Source organism: Callorhinus ursinus, unplaced genomic scaffold (genome assembly GCF_003265705.2).
Source record: "Callorhinus ursinus isolate GAN/ISIS: 27379988/994484 unplaced genomic scaffold, GSC_fseal_2.0 scaffold2, whole genome shotgun sequence".
Lineage (NCBI taxonomy): Eukaryota > Metazoa > Chordata > Mammalia > Carnivora > Otariidae > Callorhinus > Callorhinus ursinus.
In genome coordinates, this window is record NW_027397064.1 from 30,953,202 (window position 1) to 30,970,731 (window position 17,530).

The 17,530-nt window shown below is 38.4% G+C and overlaps 1 protein-coding gene across 12 annotated transcripts in view; it reads right to left on the reverse strand.

Annotated features, from left to right (window-relative positions):
• The window catches only part of NBEAL1 (neurobeachin like 1), a 190,060-nt gene extending 181,784 nt beyond the window's left edge, over positions 1–8,276 (reverse strand). For 6 of the 12 annotated variants that reach the window (XM_073879880.1, XM_073879860.1, XM_073879868.1 and 3 more), the window contains exons 1-2: positions 7,967–8,276; positions 6,797–7,077 (exon numbers count right to left, since the gene is read on the reverse strand). In XM_073879880.1, the coding sequence (XP_073735981.1) occupies positions 6,797–6,847 (51 nt within the window). In that variant the 5' untranslated portion in view covers positions 6,848–7,077; positions 7,967–8,276. Of the gene's footprint in view, positions 1–6,796; positions 7,078–7,376; positions 7,558–7,595; positions 7,792–7,914 lie in introns of those variants that run through there. The other 6 variants (XM_073879871.1, XM_073879856.1, XM_073879851.1 and 3 more) reach the window with 6 other exon arrangements.
• Between the last annotated feature and the right edge of the window lie 9,254 nt (positions 8,277–17,530).

Sequence of the window (17,530 nt, forward strand, 5' to 3'; positions counted from 1 at the left end):
TGAGGCAACTACTCACTCCTGGTTCTCTTCCCATTCAAACTCCTTACAAACTCTTCTATCCTCTTCTTAAATGATAATGTTCTCCAGGACTCCCTATGACCTTATTCTCTTCTTACTTTTATATAACTCTTCAGTAATTGCCAATAAAACCTGAAATCTGCCAATAAAAAACCTGAGAATTATTTTAGAATGTTATTTTTCACTCATGCTCCTATCTACACATTTAAGTGCTATCAATTCTACTTTCTACCAGGGAAGTTCAAATTTTGATATTCAAAAGAAAAGAATAAATATTCATGTATCTTGGGGCACCTGGGTGGCTCAGTCATTAGGCACCTGCCTTCGGGCTCAGGTCATGGTCCCAGGGTCCTGGGATCTGGCCCCGCGTAGGGCTCCCTGCTCTGCGGGAACCCTGCTTCTCCCTCTCCCACTCCCCCTGCTTGTGTTCCCTCTCTCGCTGTGTCTCCCTCTCTCAAATAAACAAAATCTTTAAAAAAAAAAAGAAATATTCATGTATCTTAACAACTTTTTAGAGTGGTGCATAAGCTCCTCAAGTCAAACCACAAAGGTAATATTCCTTTCCATGTCTATTGATATAAAATATTCATTTCTTGCTCTCACATCTAACTTCCTAAAATAAACAGGTAATCACTACTACTGAGCTGCTAGCAATTTTTTGTTTTGCTTCAAGTCAAATGTTACTTTCCTTATATACAAAGTCATTATTAAATCACAGAAAATTAAGAGCCATTTTTACACTTTGCACATATCAGGTTAAATTATAAGGGCTGATGTATACTGAGGTATCTTAATAAAAGCTTCACTTCTGATTATAATTAAATTATAATTTTCTCACTGGAAGAGTTTATGTTCATTCCATTTTTTCTAAATCTATATATAAAAAGAGGTACTTGCCTTTTTATCTGAATAAAAACTCTAAATTCTATTTTCTTTATAAAGCAAAATTTTTGTGAAAAGGAAGTTTACTCTGAGCTCATTGCAAAACTATCTATTTCAGTCATATTCCAGATTTAGCAGCACAAAGGGTAACAGCAGGAAATGGAGCATCACGAAGGTCCAAAACAAACTTGGTTTAGAGTAAAAAAAAAAAAAAATTCATATTATTAGGATAATTAAGCACTATGCTTGAAAGAAAAATAAAAACATTAAAAATTAAGACACTGATGAGCACTGCTTCATCATTATACAAAAAGATGAGAATATTGTTCTCTGCTATATTAAATAAAGGCAAAATGGAAGTATTGATACACACTCTCTAGCTCATACATGTATTTTAAAACTACTAATAGAGATAACATTTTATATTTCTTACCCTTACAGTGCATTTCAATATAAGCAATTCATCTTTTCTCAACAACTTTGAGATGCAAAAACAGTTATTTTTTCCCATTTCACAGATGAGAAAACTGTTAACATGAAGAAATTATGTAACCTCTTTTCAGGTCCTTCCTTAAGCTCAGAAGCAAAACTGGGACTAAATCTTGGCTCTAATTCTATAGCTTCACAAAACTTTTTAGTGTAAAATGAGTATCAAAAAAAAAAGCAAATGATAAAAATGAACCATAAATTTCAACCCACATTGCCACATTTCAAATGTCATGATGCTTTTGAGTCGCCTTGTGTCTTTTCAGTGAGTTCATGCATTTGATACTTTTCACTACACAGAACAAAAATAACTTAATCTTATCTAAGAATTTGAGAGGCTCAGTTTCTCTTCTGCATATTCTGGTGATCAACTATAGCACTCCCAAAAGGCTAAATGTGGAACACAAATATATCCTAATGCCTATCCAAAGGGAGTTGAGAGACTTTATGATACATATTATGTCTTGCTATTGGCAATATATGAATTCCAAAAAGTTGTATGATAATGTAGAGACGAAAACTGTTCTCAGCACTGTCTCTCTTACCATAAGCACATTATGTAAAAAAATGTCAAAGGATACAGGGAATAACATGGTGCCTATGACAGATAATATGAACTAAAATCTTCAGATATTAAAAAGTAAATCAATTTGCCTTTAATACTTAAGAAAAATATGCTCAGACAAGAAGTAGTTAACTATTAAACTAAAATCCAGATACATGATTAAACCTGTTCAAATTAATGTTTAACTTATAAGAGCTATATGAAATGTACTGTTAGTGAAATCCTTAACCCTGGGTGGCTATGACCATTTGGAGGTAAGTTCAGACTACATAATCTAGTGAAATTATCTGTAGAAAGCAGGAATGCTGGGTCTTCAGAAATCATCCTGCCTCTATTATGTAATAACTACATGACGTTAACAAATAACCTACTAAGAAGATGCATGTTTCTAAAATGCAATAAATCCTATTCCTAGAAGGAGAAAATGAAAAATTAGACCTGAAAAGTTTGGTTAGAAAAACAAACTGCCAAGTTTTTTACCCAAATTTTCAAATATAAAGTGTAATATGTGGGAAGCCATCTGCTAAAAACTGAAACCAGTAATTTATTTAATTGTACTTGAAAGACTTTAATCACTAGTATTTAGGCTTACAACCAAACCCAGACTAACAGAAAACATATTTATATATTCTCTTTTCTTTTGCCTACCTAAACAGTATGACCCAAGGATTATTTCTGATATTTCCCTATTTAAACACCTACTAAACTTTTATAATTCTCAATGGTAACTTTTAAAATATCACACTACATGGAAATCCTGTAATAATACCTTAATATTGATCTGTGGCTAATACACTGTGGAATACCTATGCTGGTTAGCACTGTGGCAAATATGGAGGATGTCCTAACCTTACCACTCTGAAGCAGACTTTCAAAAATCTCCGAAGTCATCTTCTTTAATGAGGTATGCATACAATTTTTGGTATGTATAGCACACCAACTAGGGCAGCAAAATGGGCAGCAAAATTAAATATTGTCTAATATTTAAATTTTAATCATTAAAGATCAACTTGAGGGGCGCTTGGGTCGGTTAAGTGTCTGCCTTCAGCTCAGGTCAGGATCCTGGGATCAAGCCCCGCATCTCGCTCCCTGCTCAACTGGGAGTTTGCTTCTTCCTCTCCCTCTGCCTGCCGCTCCCCCTGCTTCTGCTCTCCCCCTCTCTCTGTCAAATAAATAAATAAAATCTTAAAAAAAAAGAAAAAAATCTTAAAAAAAAAGATGAACTTGATACTTAAGAAAAATAACTGGTCACCTTGGGAGGATGCTAGTAAATCAAGTCATTATTCTGAAAACAAAGAGAAATAATCAAATATTTATTCTGCCTGCCTTCCCTTTAAGGAACTGTCAAACAGCTGATAAGGGAACACTTGTCTATATATGTTCTGCTAATAAAGAAATGATAGAATTGGAATATCACAGTTTTGCAAACTCCTAATGAAATAATTAATACATGTAGGTAAAACTCACAGATAGTGGAGACACTTACAAATTATTCTAGCTTCCCCCACCAAACAGAACATGAATCAGCCAAGTCTCTAGATCTGCCAGTTTGCAGTCACCAGGAGGGAAAAACAATGAATTAAAATCAAGGAATTAAACCAGCAAAAACCAGACTGAGGAAAACTCTAATGTCAAAACCTGGTTTCTTGGGCACCTGGGTGGCTCAGTTGGTTGGGCATCTGCCTTTGCCTTGGGTTGTGATCCCAGGATCCTGGGATCGAGTCTTGCATCGGGCTCCCTGCGCAGTGGAGAGCCTGCTTCTCCCTCTCCCTTACTGTTCCCCCTGCTTGTGCTCTTTCTCCCTCCCTCTCTCTGTCAAATAAATAAATAAAATCTTAAAAAAAAAAAATCTGGTTTCTTCAACAAATAAACAGAAGGAATAAAAAGTATGGTGAAGGACAGCCTATAGATTAAAAGATTTAACATACATTTTCAACAAAATATGATGTGTATACTTTGTTTAAATATTGAGTCAAACAGCAGGAGAATAAGAACATTTATGATACTACCAGAGAAGTTTGAATACTGACCAGATATTTGATGATTCAAAGAATTATCATATCGTGATGATGTTTTTAAGAGTTCTTGTTTTATAGATATACTTTTAAATACTTATAGATAAGATTATGTAGTCTAGGATTTGCTTTAAAATAATGCAGGGAGGGCGCCTGAGTGGCTCAGTTGGTTAAGCGACTGCCTTCAGCTCAGGTCATGATCCTGGAGTCCCGGGCTCGAGTCCCACGTCGGGCTCCCTGCTCAGCAGGGAGTCTGCCTCTCCCTCTGACCCTCTTCCCTCTCGTGCTCTCTATCTCTCATTCTCTCTCAAATAAATAAATAAAATCTTAAAAAATAAAATAAAATAATGCAGGGATAGTGGAGAGTCATAGATGAAAACATTACTGAACATGAACTGGACTGAAGCAGGATGACAGATACAAAAGGGTTCACTGTATTATCTTCTCTATTTATGCCCACTTGAAATTTTCCATAAGGAAAAGCTTAAAAAAGAAGATGAACTTAAAAGGTCTATATGACAATCCATAAGCATAAGGACAAAACAAATGCATGTCCCTCAGAGGCCAAAACAAATGAAAATCTTAATGGTGAGTAAGACAAGCATTCTCCCTATACACACACATACATGTGTACCACACACACTCTTACATGAAATAGGAGAATATGTGAGACCCAAAGAGGTAAGTCTTGCTCAAGGTCACAAAATAAAACAGAAGCAGAGCCAAAACTAAACTTCACAATTACAAGCCCACAAAGTCTAAGTTGGAGCTAAGTTATAAGATCTGTGCAACCCTGAAGGAGTCTGATAACCCATCAAAGATGTAAAAATAAGTCTTAAAAGTTAGGTGAAAAAAAGAGGCAGGTGTTTTGAAAGGCAATATGCTAGAATGAGAGCAATAAGCCTAGAGGGTATAGAGAACAACTGGGAATTTGGTAATCATCCTCACCAGGGAGCAGAAGTGTTAAATCTATGATATATATTTGGAAACTACTTGAATTCAAAGTGTTTGTAGAAAAGACAGTTGTTGTCTAGTTTACAAGCTTACACATGAACTGATGAAACATAAAATCATTATTTTAATAACAATTTTTGAAAATAGTTGAAAAAAATTTTAAATCTTATTAAGTGCCCACCTGATTTAAATCTTAAACATAAAAACGGGATTTATAAAAAAAAAGGGGGGGGATTTATCTTCCTGTCCAAAAATAGGCTTTAAAATTTGACCATGAAGGGTCTTCATTATTTACTTAGCCATATTATAAAGGAGTAAAGATTCATATTTATACTAAAAGTCATCAAGAATAAAACTCTGGGTATGCCAACAAACTCTACTATCTTTTCTTTTCTTTTTTTTTAAGATTTTATTTTTAAGTAATCTCTACACCCTACGTGGGGCTCATACTCACAAACCCCGAGATCCCAAGTCGCATGCTCTACCAACTGAGCCAGCCAAGTGCCCCTATACTATCTTTTCAATAAGCACAATGACAAATAAAACAGGAACTCCACCTACAAGCAACATAACTAATTAATAACACAATGTAACCCCTTATCTTTTATCATCCTGAAAATGTAAAACCTAGTAAGTTAAATGTATTTTTAAATAAATCATTTTTAAACCACCAGACATTCATACTAAAATGCATTTTAATTTTTGGCTGACATGTGTTAGTGACTATTTTCAAAAGTGGTGAATTAGATTCCTTTTTTATTAGAAGAGTGGTCTATTTTTAAAAAGACATTTCTGGCATTAAATTACACAAGACTAAAAAGCTATTTTAAAAATCCGTATCAAACATTTCAAAGTAGATGTCCTTCAGCAACTCTTAAGAAATACCAAACCAGGAAGTCAAAGAAAATTCCCGTGTGACCTCTAAAATTTAGTATTAGAGATAACTGAGATGGTTTGTTAAAGAATAACTTGGTTCTTTAAAAAGCTGAATAAAAAAGGAACCCAAAGGAATAATGCAGAAACAGAAGCTGAGACTTGAGAACTTCACCACAGACTTAAAGTAACTCAAGTAGTAAATTAGAGATGTTTCTCTGACCCTCGCCAATATCTTCAAAGTAGTAATTGTAGCTCCTCTCTTGAAAAACATGTTTTTAAGTAGTATCCTTCTCCTCCAATAACCTAAAATCAAAGCTAACATGTAAAAACTCACATAAAGACAAACACAAAAAATTATTTTTGAATGCGAAAATAAAAAATATTAAGGCGTCATAATGGATAAAAGCACGGACTTGACTTAGGTGGTTCTGCTTCTCAATAGCCCCTTTAACTTCTGCATCAATTCTCTTATCAGCAAAAGGGGATAATTACAATACCCATCTCACAGGATTGTTGTGAGGGTCAAATGAGACAACACTCATAAGGTGCTATCATCACAGCAAGCTTACAGTAACCACCTCAAATCAATAACATGTTTACATAAGCAATAACCTTTTTAAAGCTAACTAAAAAGGTTAATTATAGTAAAAATGCTGAAGGCTCATAAAAATATCTCTATCCCACCCCCAATTTGTGGGAGAAAAAGAAAAGCACATTAACAAATATTTTACTTTTCTCCTAAGGTCATAATATTACTTATATAATTTGGGGATCACTTAATAAAAATATCAAAACCATACCTACAGGTTTTAAAAATGTGTCAATATTGTGTATGTGTTCAAACCTGGGAAAGTGGAAAACAGAAAACTCCATGCTTTTAAATTTGGGGTCATTACTATGAATAAAAATATGCTACTATCCATTAAGTAAAATAAGGCCAGTCACAAAATTTTATAACAAAAGTATTTTAAAACTTAGAAATAAAAAGGAAAGCAATTACCTTTGTACAATAAAGCATCCAAAGTTCAAAGAGCCTCTCTCTGGATGCCATTCTGGCTTTCACTCTGGCACTTTAATTTTTCCTCAAAAAAAAAAAATTATGTTCAAGACCACAGCATGTTCATTTTATTTTCCAAGTTTTTCAGCCGTTACAGTAAAGCTCAAAGCAGTAGGGAAAACAAAAAGAAGTGGAACAAATGGACTGTCTTCTGGTCAGTAAAATTCAGTTCAAGCAGTTACTCCAACTTGTCTTCATCAGTGGTAGTTGGGCGATTAAATAATCTGTGAAAGAGAAAAATACGTAAAGGTTTGCTAGAAACAGAGACCATATAAAAAATTGTAGATTTATCGGAACTATAGATTTATCCACTTCACTTCCCGCAAACAATCAGCTAAGCTTTTATGGTGATCGAGTTCACAGAAACTAGTGCTTCAGGAAAACATCACAGCTAACACAGTATTTCACACCAATATAAAGTTAAAATTCTCTAGGGCACACCCTGAAAGATGAGTACTCGTATAACCAAAAATGCGCCCCGCTGCCACTCATTTTCTATATACATAAAGAAAGCAACACTCACTAGTGCTGTATTTCAAAGACAAAGAATCCCTTAGAATTTTCTAGTCTGCTTCTTAAAACTTGTTGGGAATGTTTGTCGTTGAGTTACAGGGCAGGGCGTGGGGAGGAGGGTGACGAATTCCTGGTTTGTTTATTTTAACAATACTCAGAGAGTGAAAGCCGACCAGCCCACCTGGCCTCTACCTCTCCGTCCGGGAAGAAGGAAGGAGCACGCACGTACCGGCACGGAAAACACCCCGAGAAAGCCTGCAAGTGTTTTCAGGGATCTTTAAATTTCCTCCTCGCATCCCAGACAACCAAAACAGAGGCAAACCTAAGGTGTGCCAAGCTGCCAAAAGAAGCTTTGGAAATAGGACAACGCGAGCTCGGCATCCACCGACCCGCTATCCACGCCCGGCCGACAGTACTGGGACACACCCGAGTCAACCTCGCCCCCTCACAAGCCACCCCAGAATCTACTGCGCGTTCCCCACCACGCACCCTGGGCCCTCCCACATCTGCCACGCGGCCCCTTCTTCCCTACGACCCGCTCCCCTCACCGCGCTCACGTTGGGGGCTGCGCCAAGGCCGCTAGGCCGACATCTAACTTACTTCCCTCGTCCCCTTCCCCAGGCGAAGCCCTGTGTCACCTCGCAGCAGGACAGGCGGGCGGCAGAGGGAGGCGGGGCGGCGACGGCGCGAGGTGGGGAGTGAGGGCCTGGAGGAGCCAAGGGCGGGGCTGTTCTCTCGGCTAATCACTACGGCCTCCAAGGATTTATCGGGCCCCGGGGCAGGAGCTGTTCATTGGTCGCACAGGCTGGAAGGGGGCGGGGTGACGTGAAGACCCGCCCCAGCATTCCTGCGCAGTCGCAGTCGGCCGTGCTCCCGAAGATTTGGGGACTTGCGCCAGCTGGGGCGTTCTAGTCAGTCTTACCCAGGCTGGACGTGTAGGATGACCGACGTGCTGACGTTCTTGCCCCGCCACTACTGGGGACGGTAGCATTTGGCTGATGGCGTCATTTCCGGGATTCATCTGAGGGCGGAGAATCCTGGAGTGCTAACTAAAGGGGATTTTTGTCTTCATTTTTTGTAAAAAGGGGATTGGTCTTCGGAGCGTATACTATTGTGAAAACAAAACAAAAACAAAAGTCCTTTTCCCCAATCGCGTTTCTGCCTTCTACTTTCGAAGTTGCGAAATGTCCAATCCAAAGGGATTATTTTGACAATACTAAAGGCTTCAAAGTGTTTTTGCTTTTTCAGGAAAACAAGCAAAGGCTGCATTTACCAGATATAGACAACTTTCAGGAGATATTTGTCGAAAGGAGATGGGAAGACACATAGATTAATCACCTCTGGTACACCTGAACATTTTAAAAACTTTGTATTATGAAAAATGTCAGCCATATACAAAAGTAAACTAGTATAATGAAACTCCACATACCATCACCCATCTTCAAAGATTACCAACTAATGTCCTATTTTGTTTCATCTATACCAAAACTTGGCAAACTGTGAACAGCCAGAGTATTTTAGGTTTTGCAGTCTTCCTTGGTATGTATATAAAAATTAATATAAGAATATTTAGTGACATTTGAAAATTAGGTGAAATTCACGTTTTAGTGTTGTAAAGTTTGTTGGAACACAGCCATGTCCATTCCTTTACTCTTTTTATACACACTACCACTACCACTCTGTGAGTTACCACTAAATCTTTTCTAGATTATTATGATAGCCTCTGCCTATGCACTCTCCCTACCCATGGATTATTCCCAACACAGTAAGCAAAGTGATCTTTTAGCATAGAAATAAGATGTCACTCCTCTGCTAAAAACCCTCCCGTAGTTTCCCATCCCACTTAAAACAGCGAGCAAGGGACCTGTGTTTTCCTCCCACACTTAGCTCTCTAACTTCTCCCAACTATTTTGGCCTTCCTTTATTTCAGTCCAGACAAAGTCTTCCTTGCTGCTCCTAAAATTCACAAAGGATACTCCATTTTCAGTGATTTTACATAAGCTGTCCCTCTACGTGGAATGCTCCTTCCCCAGATGTCCACACACAATCTTCAAGTCTCTGCTGAAGAATCACCTTTTCCGTTGGTATAGTCATACCCCTGAATGTTTGTGTCCTCCCCAAATTCATATGTTGACGTCCTTTGAAGGAGGTAGGGCCTTTGAAAGTAGATCCTGAGGGAGGAGCCCTTATGAATGGGATTAGTATTCTTATGAAATTGATTTCACAGAGCTCCCTAGCCCTTCGCACTATGTGAGACTACAAGAAGTCTGGGACCTGAAAGATGGCACTCACATAATCACCTTATCTTGGACTTCCAGCCCACAGAACTTAAGAAAAAAAAAAAATTTGTTTGTAATCTATCCAGTCTGCGGTGTTTTTGTTATAGCAGCCCAAACTTTCTAAGACATCAGTAAAGCATTCCTCATCCTTTTTTTAAGAAAATAGCATCCCTTTTTCTCCCTTACTCTATTTTTTTTGTTTGTTTTTTAAAGATTGTATTTATTTATTTGACAGAGAGAGAGAGTGAGAGAGGGAACACAAGCAGGGGGAGAGGGAGAGGCAGAAGCAAGCCTCCCGCCGAGCAGGGAGCCTGATGCGGGCCCGATCCCAGGATCCCGGGATCATGACCTGAGCGGAAGGCAGACGTCTAACCGCTGAGCCACCCAGGTGCCCCTCCCTTACTCTATTTTTCACTGTAGAACTTAACAGCTGACATATAATTTCTTTGTATTTTGTGAATTCCCCTAGTAAAATGTAAGCACTATTAAAACAGGGACTCTATTCACTGGTATATACATTCAGGTCCTTGAATGGGTCTTATACACAATAGGTGCCCAATAAATATTTGCAGACTACAAAATGAAATTATCTATTTCACTATACGTCTGTGTATTATTCCAAGTCCCTTGAGTCTGTCAAATTCTGCTGGCGTCAGCCCGATGCCAATAAGTATTCCACTGCTGAGACTTCTGACAGATCCCTGGTGGGATAAGCTTTGGTTTTATGAGTGGATCCTTAACCAATACTTAGTTGTCTCCACCAATGAAGCTATAACCACTTTATCTTCAGATATACCTCAAGGCAAACATATTTGCCACCTGGAAAACACATTTTCTTACGAAGACTGTTAGTTGCCTTCTGAAACAACATGGCTTTGTTATGTTAAAATCATATTTCTGGCCTAATTTTCATGACAAAAGGTGTTAACCTTAAAAAGAAAGCCAGCAAAAATGGTTTTATCTGGGAATAACAGAATTGCAATTCAGAACATGCACTCTAAGGTAAAACCATAGGCAAATCCAACAAACAAAGGAGAGGAACATTATTTTATGGAGAAGAAGGAGGAAGTTGGGGGAGATTGTTCTGAAAATCCATTGGACATGAGTTCTACATGATGATGGTTTCTCACTGGCTGAGTTGCAGGGGTAGATTTTTTGTAGAAGATGCAATGTACTTCTTTCCCCATTAGAGACTGTAATTGATGATTCTGCCCTGTTTAAAATTCTTCTGTTGGGGTCTATAATTGACAATTCTTCCGGTAATTGATGTTGAGTGGTACTGGCTCCGCTTCTAACCTCCCTTTCTATCCTTCCTACTCTACTGTAGTAAGGATTCTCTTTATTTTCAAAAGGCATACTCATGAACTGAAATGGCCCTGCCTAAAGCCACTGGATGCTTCTGTGTTCAGATAGTTTCTCATCTGATGACAGGGTTAGGAGTTTCAGTTCCCTTCACCTATATAACCCTAGATTGTTACTAAATTAATTAACAATGCAAATTACATCTACCAAGACCATTGGATAACTTATGTAAATCAGCCAGGGCATTATCACCCCCAGAGAAATAATTACATAAAGAGGTAAATTATAGGGGCGCCTGGGTCGCTCAGCTGGTTACGCGTCTGATTTTGGCTTAGGTCATGATCTCAGGGTCCTGGAATCGAGCCCTGCATCGGGCTCCTGCAAGGAGCCCGCTGCTCCCCCTCCTTGTGCTCTCTGTCAAATGAATAAATAAAATCTTTTTTTAAAAAGAAAAGAAAACTCTTCCTTAAAAAAAAAAAGAGGTAGATTATAATCTTGGGATTGCTTTTTCACCATGACTCAGAGCCAGTAAAATTAATAAGATTAACTTGATAGGTAGTGATATCTTGTAAAAACCTGCATGCAATCATTCCCATTATGGACAACCTGCCAATTGAAGCAGATACGCAACTGTGCTAGATAGAATACAGTTTCGCTTGGACAGAGTTGGAGACATATAAACAAGTTAATGCTCTCAACTTCCCCTTTCATAAATTCTGTCTTGCCCATTTCCCTTCAATCCATACCTTTTCAGTTAGCATTGCTACAGGCTTGTTGATTTTGTTGATCTTTTCCTAAAACCAGTTTTTGGTTTTATTGATTCTCAATATTGTTTTCCTGTTTTCAATTTCATTGATTTCTGCTCTACTTTTTATTATTTTTTCCTGCTATTCTTTTTCTAGTTTCCTAAGATGAAAGTTTAGGTGAATGATTTTAGATTTTTCTTCTATTCTAATGCATTCAGTGCTATGATTTTCCCTTAAGCACTGATTTTGCAGCACACCTCACAAGTTTTTGTGGTTTTTTTAAGATTTTATTTATTTGACAGAGAGAGAGCACGAGCAGGGAAGAGGGGGAAAGGGAGAAGCAGGGAGCCCAATGCGGGGCTCGATCCCAGGATTGAACTGATCATGACCTAAGGCAAAGGCAGATGGCAGACCCTTAACCGATTGAGGCACCCAGGCGCCCCACACCTCACAAGTTTTAATAAATTGTATTTACATTTTCATTTAGTTCAAAATATGTTTTAATTTTCCATGGAATTTCTTCTTTGACCATATATTATTTAGAATTATGTTGTTTAGGGGCACCTAGGTGGCTCAGTCAGTTAAGTGTCTGCTTTTGGCTCAGGTCCTAATCTCAGGGTCCTGGGACCCAGCCCCAGGTCAGGCTCCATGCTCAGTGGGGAGTCTGCTTCTTCCTCTGCCCCTCCCCCGCTTTTGTATCTTGCAACTTCACTGAATTCATTTATCAGTTCTAGTAATTCTTTTGGTGGAGTCTTTTGGGTTTTCTATATATAGTATCATGTCATCTGCAATAGTGAATGTTTTACTTCTTCCTTAACGATTTAGATGCCTTTTATTTCTTTCTGTTGTCTGATGGCTGTGGCTAGGATTTCCAGTACTATGTTCAGTAACAGTGATGAGAATGGACATTCTTGTCTTATTCCTGACCTTAAGGGAAAAGCTCCCAGTTTTGCCCCTAATTTCTATTCTTTTAAATTTGTGGGGGCGCCTGGGTGGCTCAGTTGGTTAAGCAACTGCCTTCGGCTTGGGTCATGATCCTGGAGTCCCAGGATTGAGTCCCATGTCGGGCTCCCTGCTCAGCGGGGAGGCTGCTTCTCCCTCTGACCCTCTTCCCTCTCGTGCTCTCTATCTCTCATTCTCTCTCTCTCAAATAAATAAATAAAATCTTAAAAAAAAATTTGTGAAGATGTGTTTTATGGCTCAGAATGGGGTCTATCTTGGTGAATTTTCCATGTAAACTTAAGAAGAATATGTATTCTGCCATTGTTGTGTGAAACAGTTGATAGACGTCAACTATATCCAATATGATTAATGGTGATGTTGAGTTCAACTCTGTCCTATGTCTGCCTGCTGAATTTGTCCATTTTTTTATATAGTTGGAGCAGATTCATCTATTTCTCCCTGCAGTTCTATCGGTTTTTCCTCACATAATTTGATGTTTTCTTGTTAAGAACACACACACATTAAGAATTTATTTTTTAACTAATTAGTTTATTTATTTATTTAAAGTAGGCTCCATGCCCAATGTGGGACTTGACCTCACAAACCTGTGATCAAGAGTCGCATGCTCTACTGACAGAGCCAGCCAGGCACCCCAAGAATTTGTATATCCACTTGGATAATTGGCCCCTTTATCTTTATGTAATGCCCCTCTTTATCTGTGATAAATTTCCTTGCTCTGAAGTCTGCTCTATCTGAGGTTAATATAGCTATTCCTGCTTTCTTTTGATTAGTGTTAGGATGGTTTATCTTTCTCTGCCCATCTATTTTTCATCTATATGTGTCTTTATATTTAAAGTTGGTTTCTTGTGGGGCACCTGTGTGGCTCAGTTGTTAAGCGTCTGCCTTTGGCTCAGGTCATGGTCCCAGGGTTCTGGGATGGAGCCCCACATCGGGCTCCCTGCTCTCCGGGAAGCCTGCTTCTCCCTCTCCCACTCCCCCTGCTTGTGTTCTTGCTCTCACTATGTCTCTTTCTGTCAAATAAATAAAATCTTAAAAAAAAATAAAGTTCGTTTCTTATAGACAACCTATAGCTTAGTCTTATTTTTTGATCCACTTTGAAAATCTCTGTCTTTTAAATAGTGTATTTAAATCATTGGTATTTAAAGTGATTATTGATATAGTTATACTAATATGTATCATATTTGTTACTGGTTTCTATTTGTTGCCTTTATTCTTTGTTCCTATTTTTTTCTTCCACTTTTTCCTCCTTTTATCGTTTTAATTGAACATTTTATATATCACTTCCTCTTCTCTCTTTGCTTTTTTTTTTAAAGTTCTGCCAGAATTCTTTTTTTTTTTTTAAGATTTTGTTTATTCATGAGAGACAGAGAGAGACAGAGAGAGACAGAGAGAGGCAGAGGGAGAAGCAGGTTTCCCAAGAAGCAGGAAGCCCGATGTGGGACTCGATCCCAGGACTCTGGGATCATGACCTGAGTCGAAGGCAGACGCTTAACCATCTGAGCCACTCAGGTGCCCTCTTTTTGCTTTTTTTTAGTGGTTGCCTAGAATTTGCAATATACATTTACAACTCATCCAAATCCACTTTTAAATAACCTATACTGCTTCACAGATATTATAAGAACCTTATAATAACAAAATATTTCCTAATTCCTCCCTCCATCCCTTGTATCATTGCCACCATTCATTTCACCTATACATAAGCATGTATATGCATATATACATAAACACACATAACTGAATGTATTGTTGCTATTATTTTATTTTTATTTTTTTATTTTTATTTTTTAAAGATTTTATTTATTTATTTGAGAGAAAGAATGAGAGAGAGAGAGCACATGAGAGGGGGGAGTGTCAGAGGGAGAAGCAGACTCCCTCCCGAGCAGCGAGCCCGATGCAGTACTTGATCCCGGGACTCCAGGATCATGACCTGAGCCGAAGGCAGTCGCTTAACCAACTGAGCCACCCAGGGGCCCAACAATTTTTTTTTTTTTTTTTTTTTTTTAGAGAGAGAGAGAGCGAGCTGGGGAGAGGGGCAGAGGGAGAGAGAGAGGGAACCTTAAGCATGCTCCATATCCAGCATGGAATTCAACACGGGGCTCAATCTAACAACCCTGAGTTCATGACCTCAGCCAAAATCAAGAGTGGGACACTTAACCACTGAGCCACCCAGGTGCCCCTTTGAAGAACTTTTAACATTTCTTGCAAGGCAAGAATTTCCCTTATTTTTTTATTATTTATTTATGTATTTATTTTTGTCTAAGAAAGTCTTTATTTCCACCCCCTTCACTTTTGAAGGATAATTTCACAAGGTACAGAATTCTAGGTGGTGTTTTTTCTCTCAGTACTTTAAATATTTCTCTCCACTATTTGCTTGCATGGTTTCTGAAAAGCAGTTAGACATAATTTTTATCTTTGCTCCTCTATAATACTTTTTCCCCTCTGGCTCCTTTCAAGATTTTTCCTCTATCTTTGGGACGGCTGGGTGGCCCAGTCATTAAGCGTTTGCCTTCTGCTCATGTAATGATCCCAGGGTCCTGGGATCGAGTCCTGCATCGGGCTCCTTGTTCTCCCTCCGCCTCTGATGCTCCCCCTGCTTGTGCTTGCTCTCTCTCTGACAAACAAATAAAATCTTAAAAAAATTTTTTTTCTCTATCTTTGATATCTTTGATATTCTAATATTTGACTATGATATGCCTAGGTGTAGCTTTTTTTTGGCATTTATCTTACTTAATGTTCTCTCAGATTCCTGGATCTGTGATTTGGTGTCTGTCCTTACTTTGGGGAAATTCTCAGTCTTTATTGCTTCAAATATTTCTTCTGTTCCTTTTTTTCCTCTGGTGTGCCCATTACACACATTACACTTTTTGTAGTTGTCCCACAGTTCTTGGCTATTTTGTTCTGATTTTTTCAGTCTTTTTTCTGTTTGCATTTCCATTTTGGAAGTTTCTATTAACATATCCTCAAGCCCAGAGGGTGTTTTCTCAGCCATGTCCAGTCTACTGATAAGTCATCCTTCATTTCTGTTATAGTGCTTTTGATCTGTAGCATTTCTTTTTGAATCTTAGAATTTCCATCTTTCTGTGTACATTATCCATCACTTCTTGCATGCTGTTTACTTTATTGCAGCCATTAGCATATTAATAATAATTGTCTTAAATTCCCTGTATGATAATTCTCAACATCCCAGCCATATATGAGCCTGGTTCTGATGCTTGCTCTGTCTCTTCAAACTGTGTTTTTTGCCTTTTAGTATGCCTTGTAAGTTTCTGATAACCAGCCATGATGTGCAAGGTAAAAGGAACTGCAATAAATATACCTTCAGTAGTGAGGTGTTAAGATATTACAATAAGGGAAGCTTTCTATAGTCCTATGACTAGGTCTCAGTCTTTTAGTGAGCCTGTGCCTGTGGACTGTGAACTTCAGAAGTGTTTCTCAACTTTTTCCCCAATTAAATGGGAAAGGATGGCTAGAATAGGCTGGAGTTGGGTATTTTCCTGACCCCCTGATCAGTCAGGCTCTGGTAAAATAGCTTCTCTTGATGCCGGGCCTTGCTAAAAAGAACAGAATGCTCTGGTCATTTGAAAATGGTTCCTTTTCCTCTTCCCCTCCCAGAAGCACGAGGGGATTTTTCTCCAATATTTACTATGAAAACTTGGTCAAGCTCCTAGAAATAAAACTCACAAAATTGTGCCCTCTACCCATGACTGGGACCCTCTAGATTTTTTAACTTGCCTCCAGCAATTCATCAATTATAGTTTAGGTTTCCCATCACAGTATGAGTCCCTATCAAAGATTCTGCATAGGATTTCTGCCCTGGTAAGTTGTAATTCTCTGTATTTACCTGTCTCTTCAGTTTTGGGAGTATTGTTTTGCCCTGTGACTTCACATCTCTGATGGAGCTAAGTAGAATTGAGTTTTCAGTTTGTCTGGCATTTTACCTGGTGTTAGGATGGAGTGATGACTTTGAAGATCTTTACATGCTGAACCAGAAACTGTAAGTCCAGTCCATACCTTTGCAGTAGGTACCATAAAGTTGTTTAAGTTTCAGTGTCAGATATGTTAATACAAATACTCTGATTATGATTACATTGATTAGAATATAGGTGATTCCAAAATTTCTTAGCCACCCGTTTACAATTCTTTTATTAAGGTACATTACTCTATGTATTCTCCTTCAGAATCACAAAACTAGGGGTGCCTGGCTGGCTCAGTTGGCAGAGCATGTGGCTCTTGATCTTAGGGCTGTGAGGTTTTTTTTAAGATTTTACTTATCTGAGAAAGGGGTGGGAGGAAGGAGCAGAGGGAGAGGGACAAGTAAACTCTGCGTCGAGCGTGGAGCTCAACGCAGGGCTCAATCCCAGAACCCTGAGATCACAGCCTGATCCCAAACAAGAGTTGGACGCTCAACGACTGAGCGACCCAGGCGCTCCTCGGGGTCGTGAGTTTGAGCCCCACATGTGGCACAAAGTTCACTTAAAATAAAATTTAAAAAAATTAGAATCACAAAACTAGAGAACCGAAAGTTACCTTAGAGATCATGTTATTCATGTCTCCATTTTAAATATTGAAAAATCAAGGCTTGATTCTGAATGTAACCAAACCTCTAGACCAGCGTGGTTCAATAAAAATTTTTGCAATGATGGAAATGTTCTACGTCTGTGTTGTTCAGTGCAGTAGCCATTAGCCATACATTGCTACTGAACAACTGCAATGTGACTTGTGCAACAGAGAAATATTTTAGTTTTATTTAATTTTAAGTTAAATAGACACCTGTGGCTAATGACTACTGTATTGGATAGTGCAACTCTAGAGCTAATTTACATTGTAGGAAACACAGAGGATAGAGGAATAAGTTAAATGACTCGTCCTGCAAT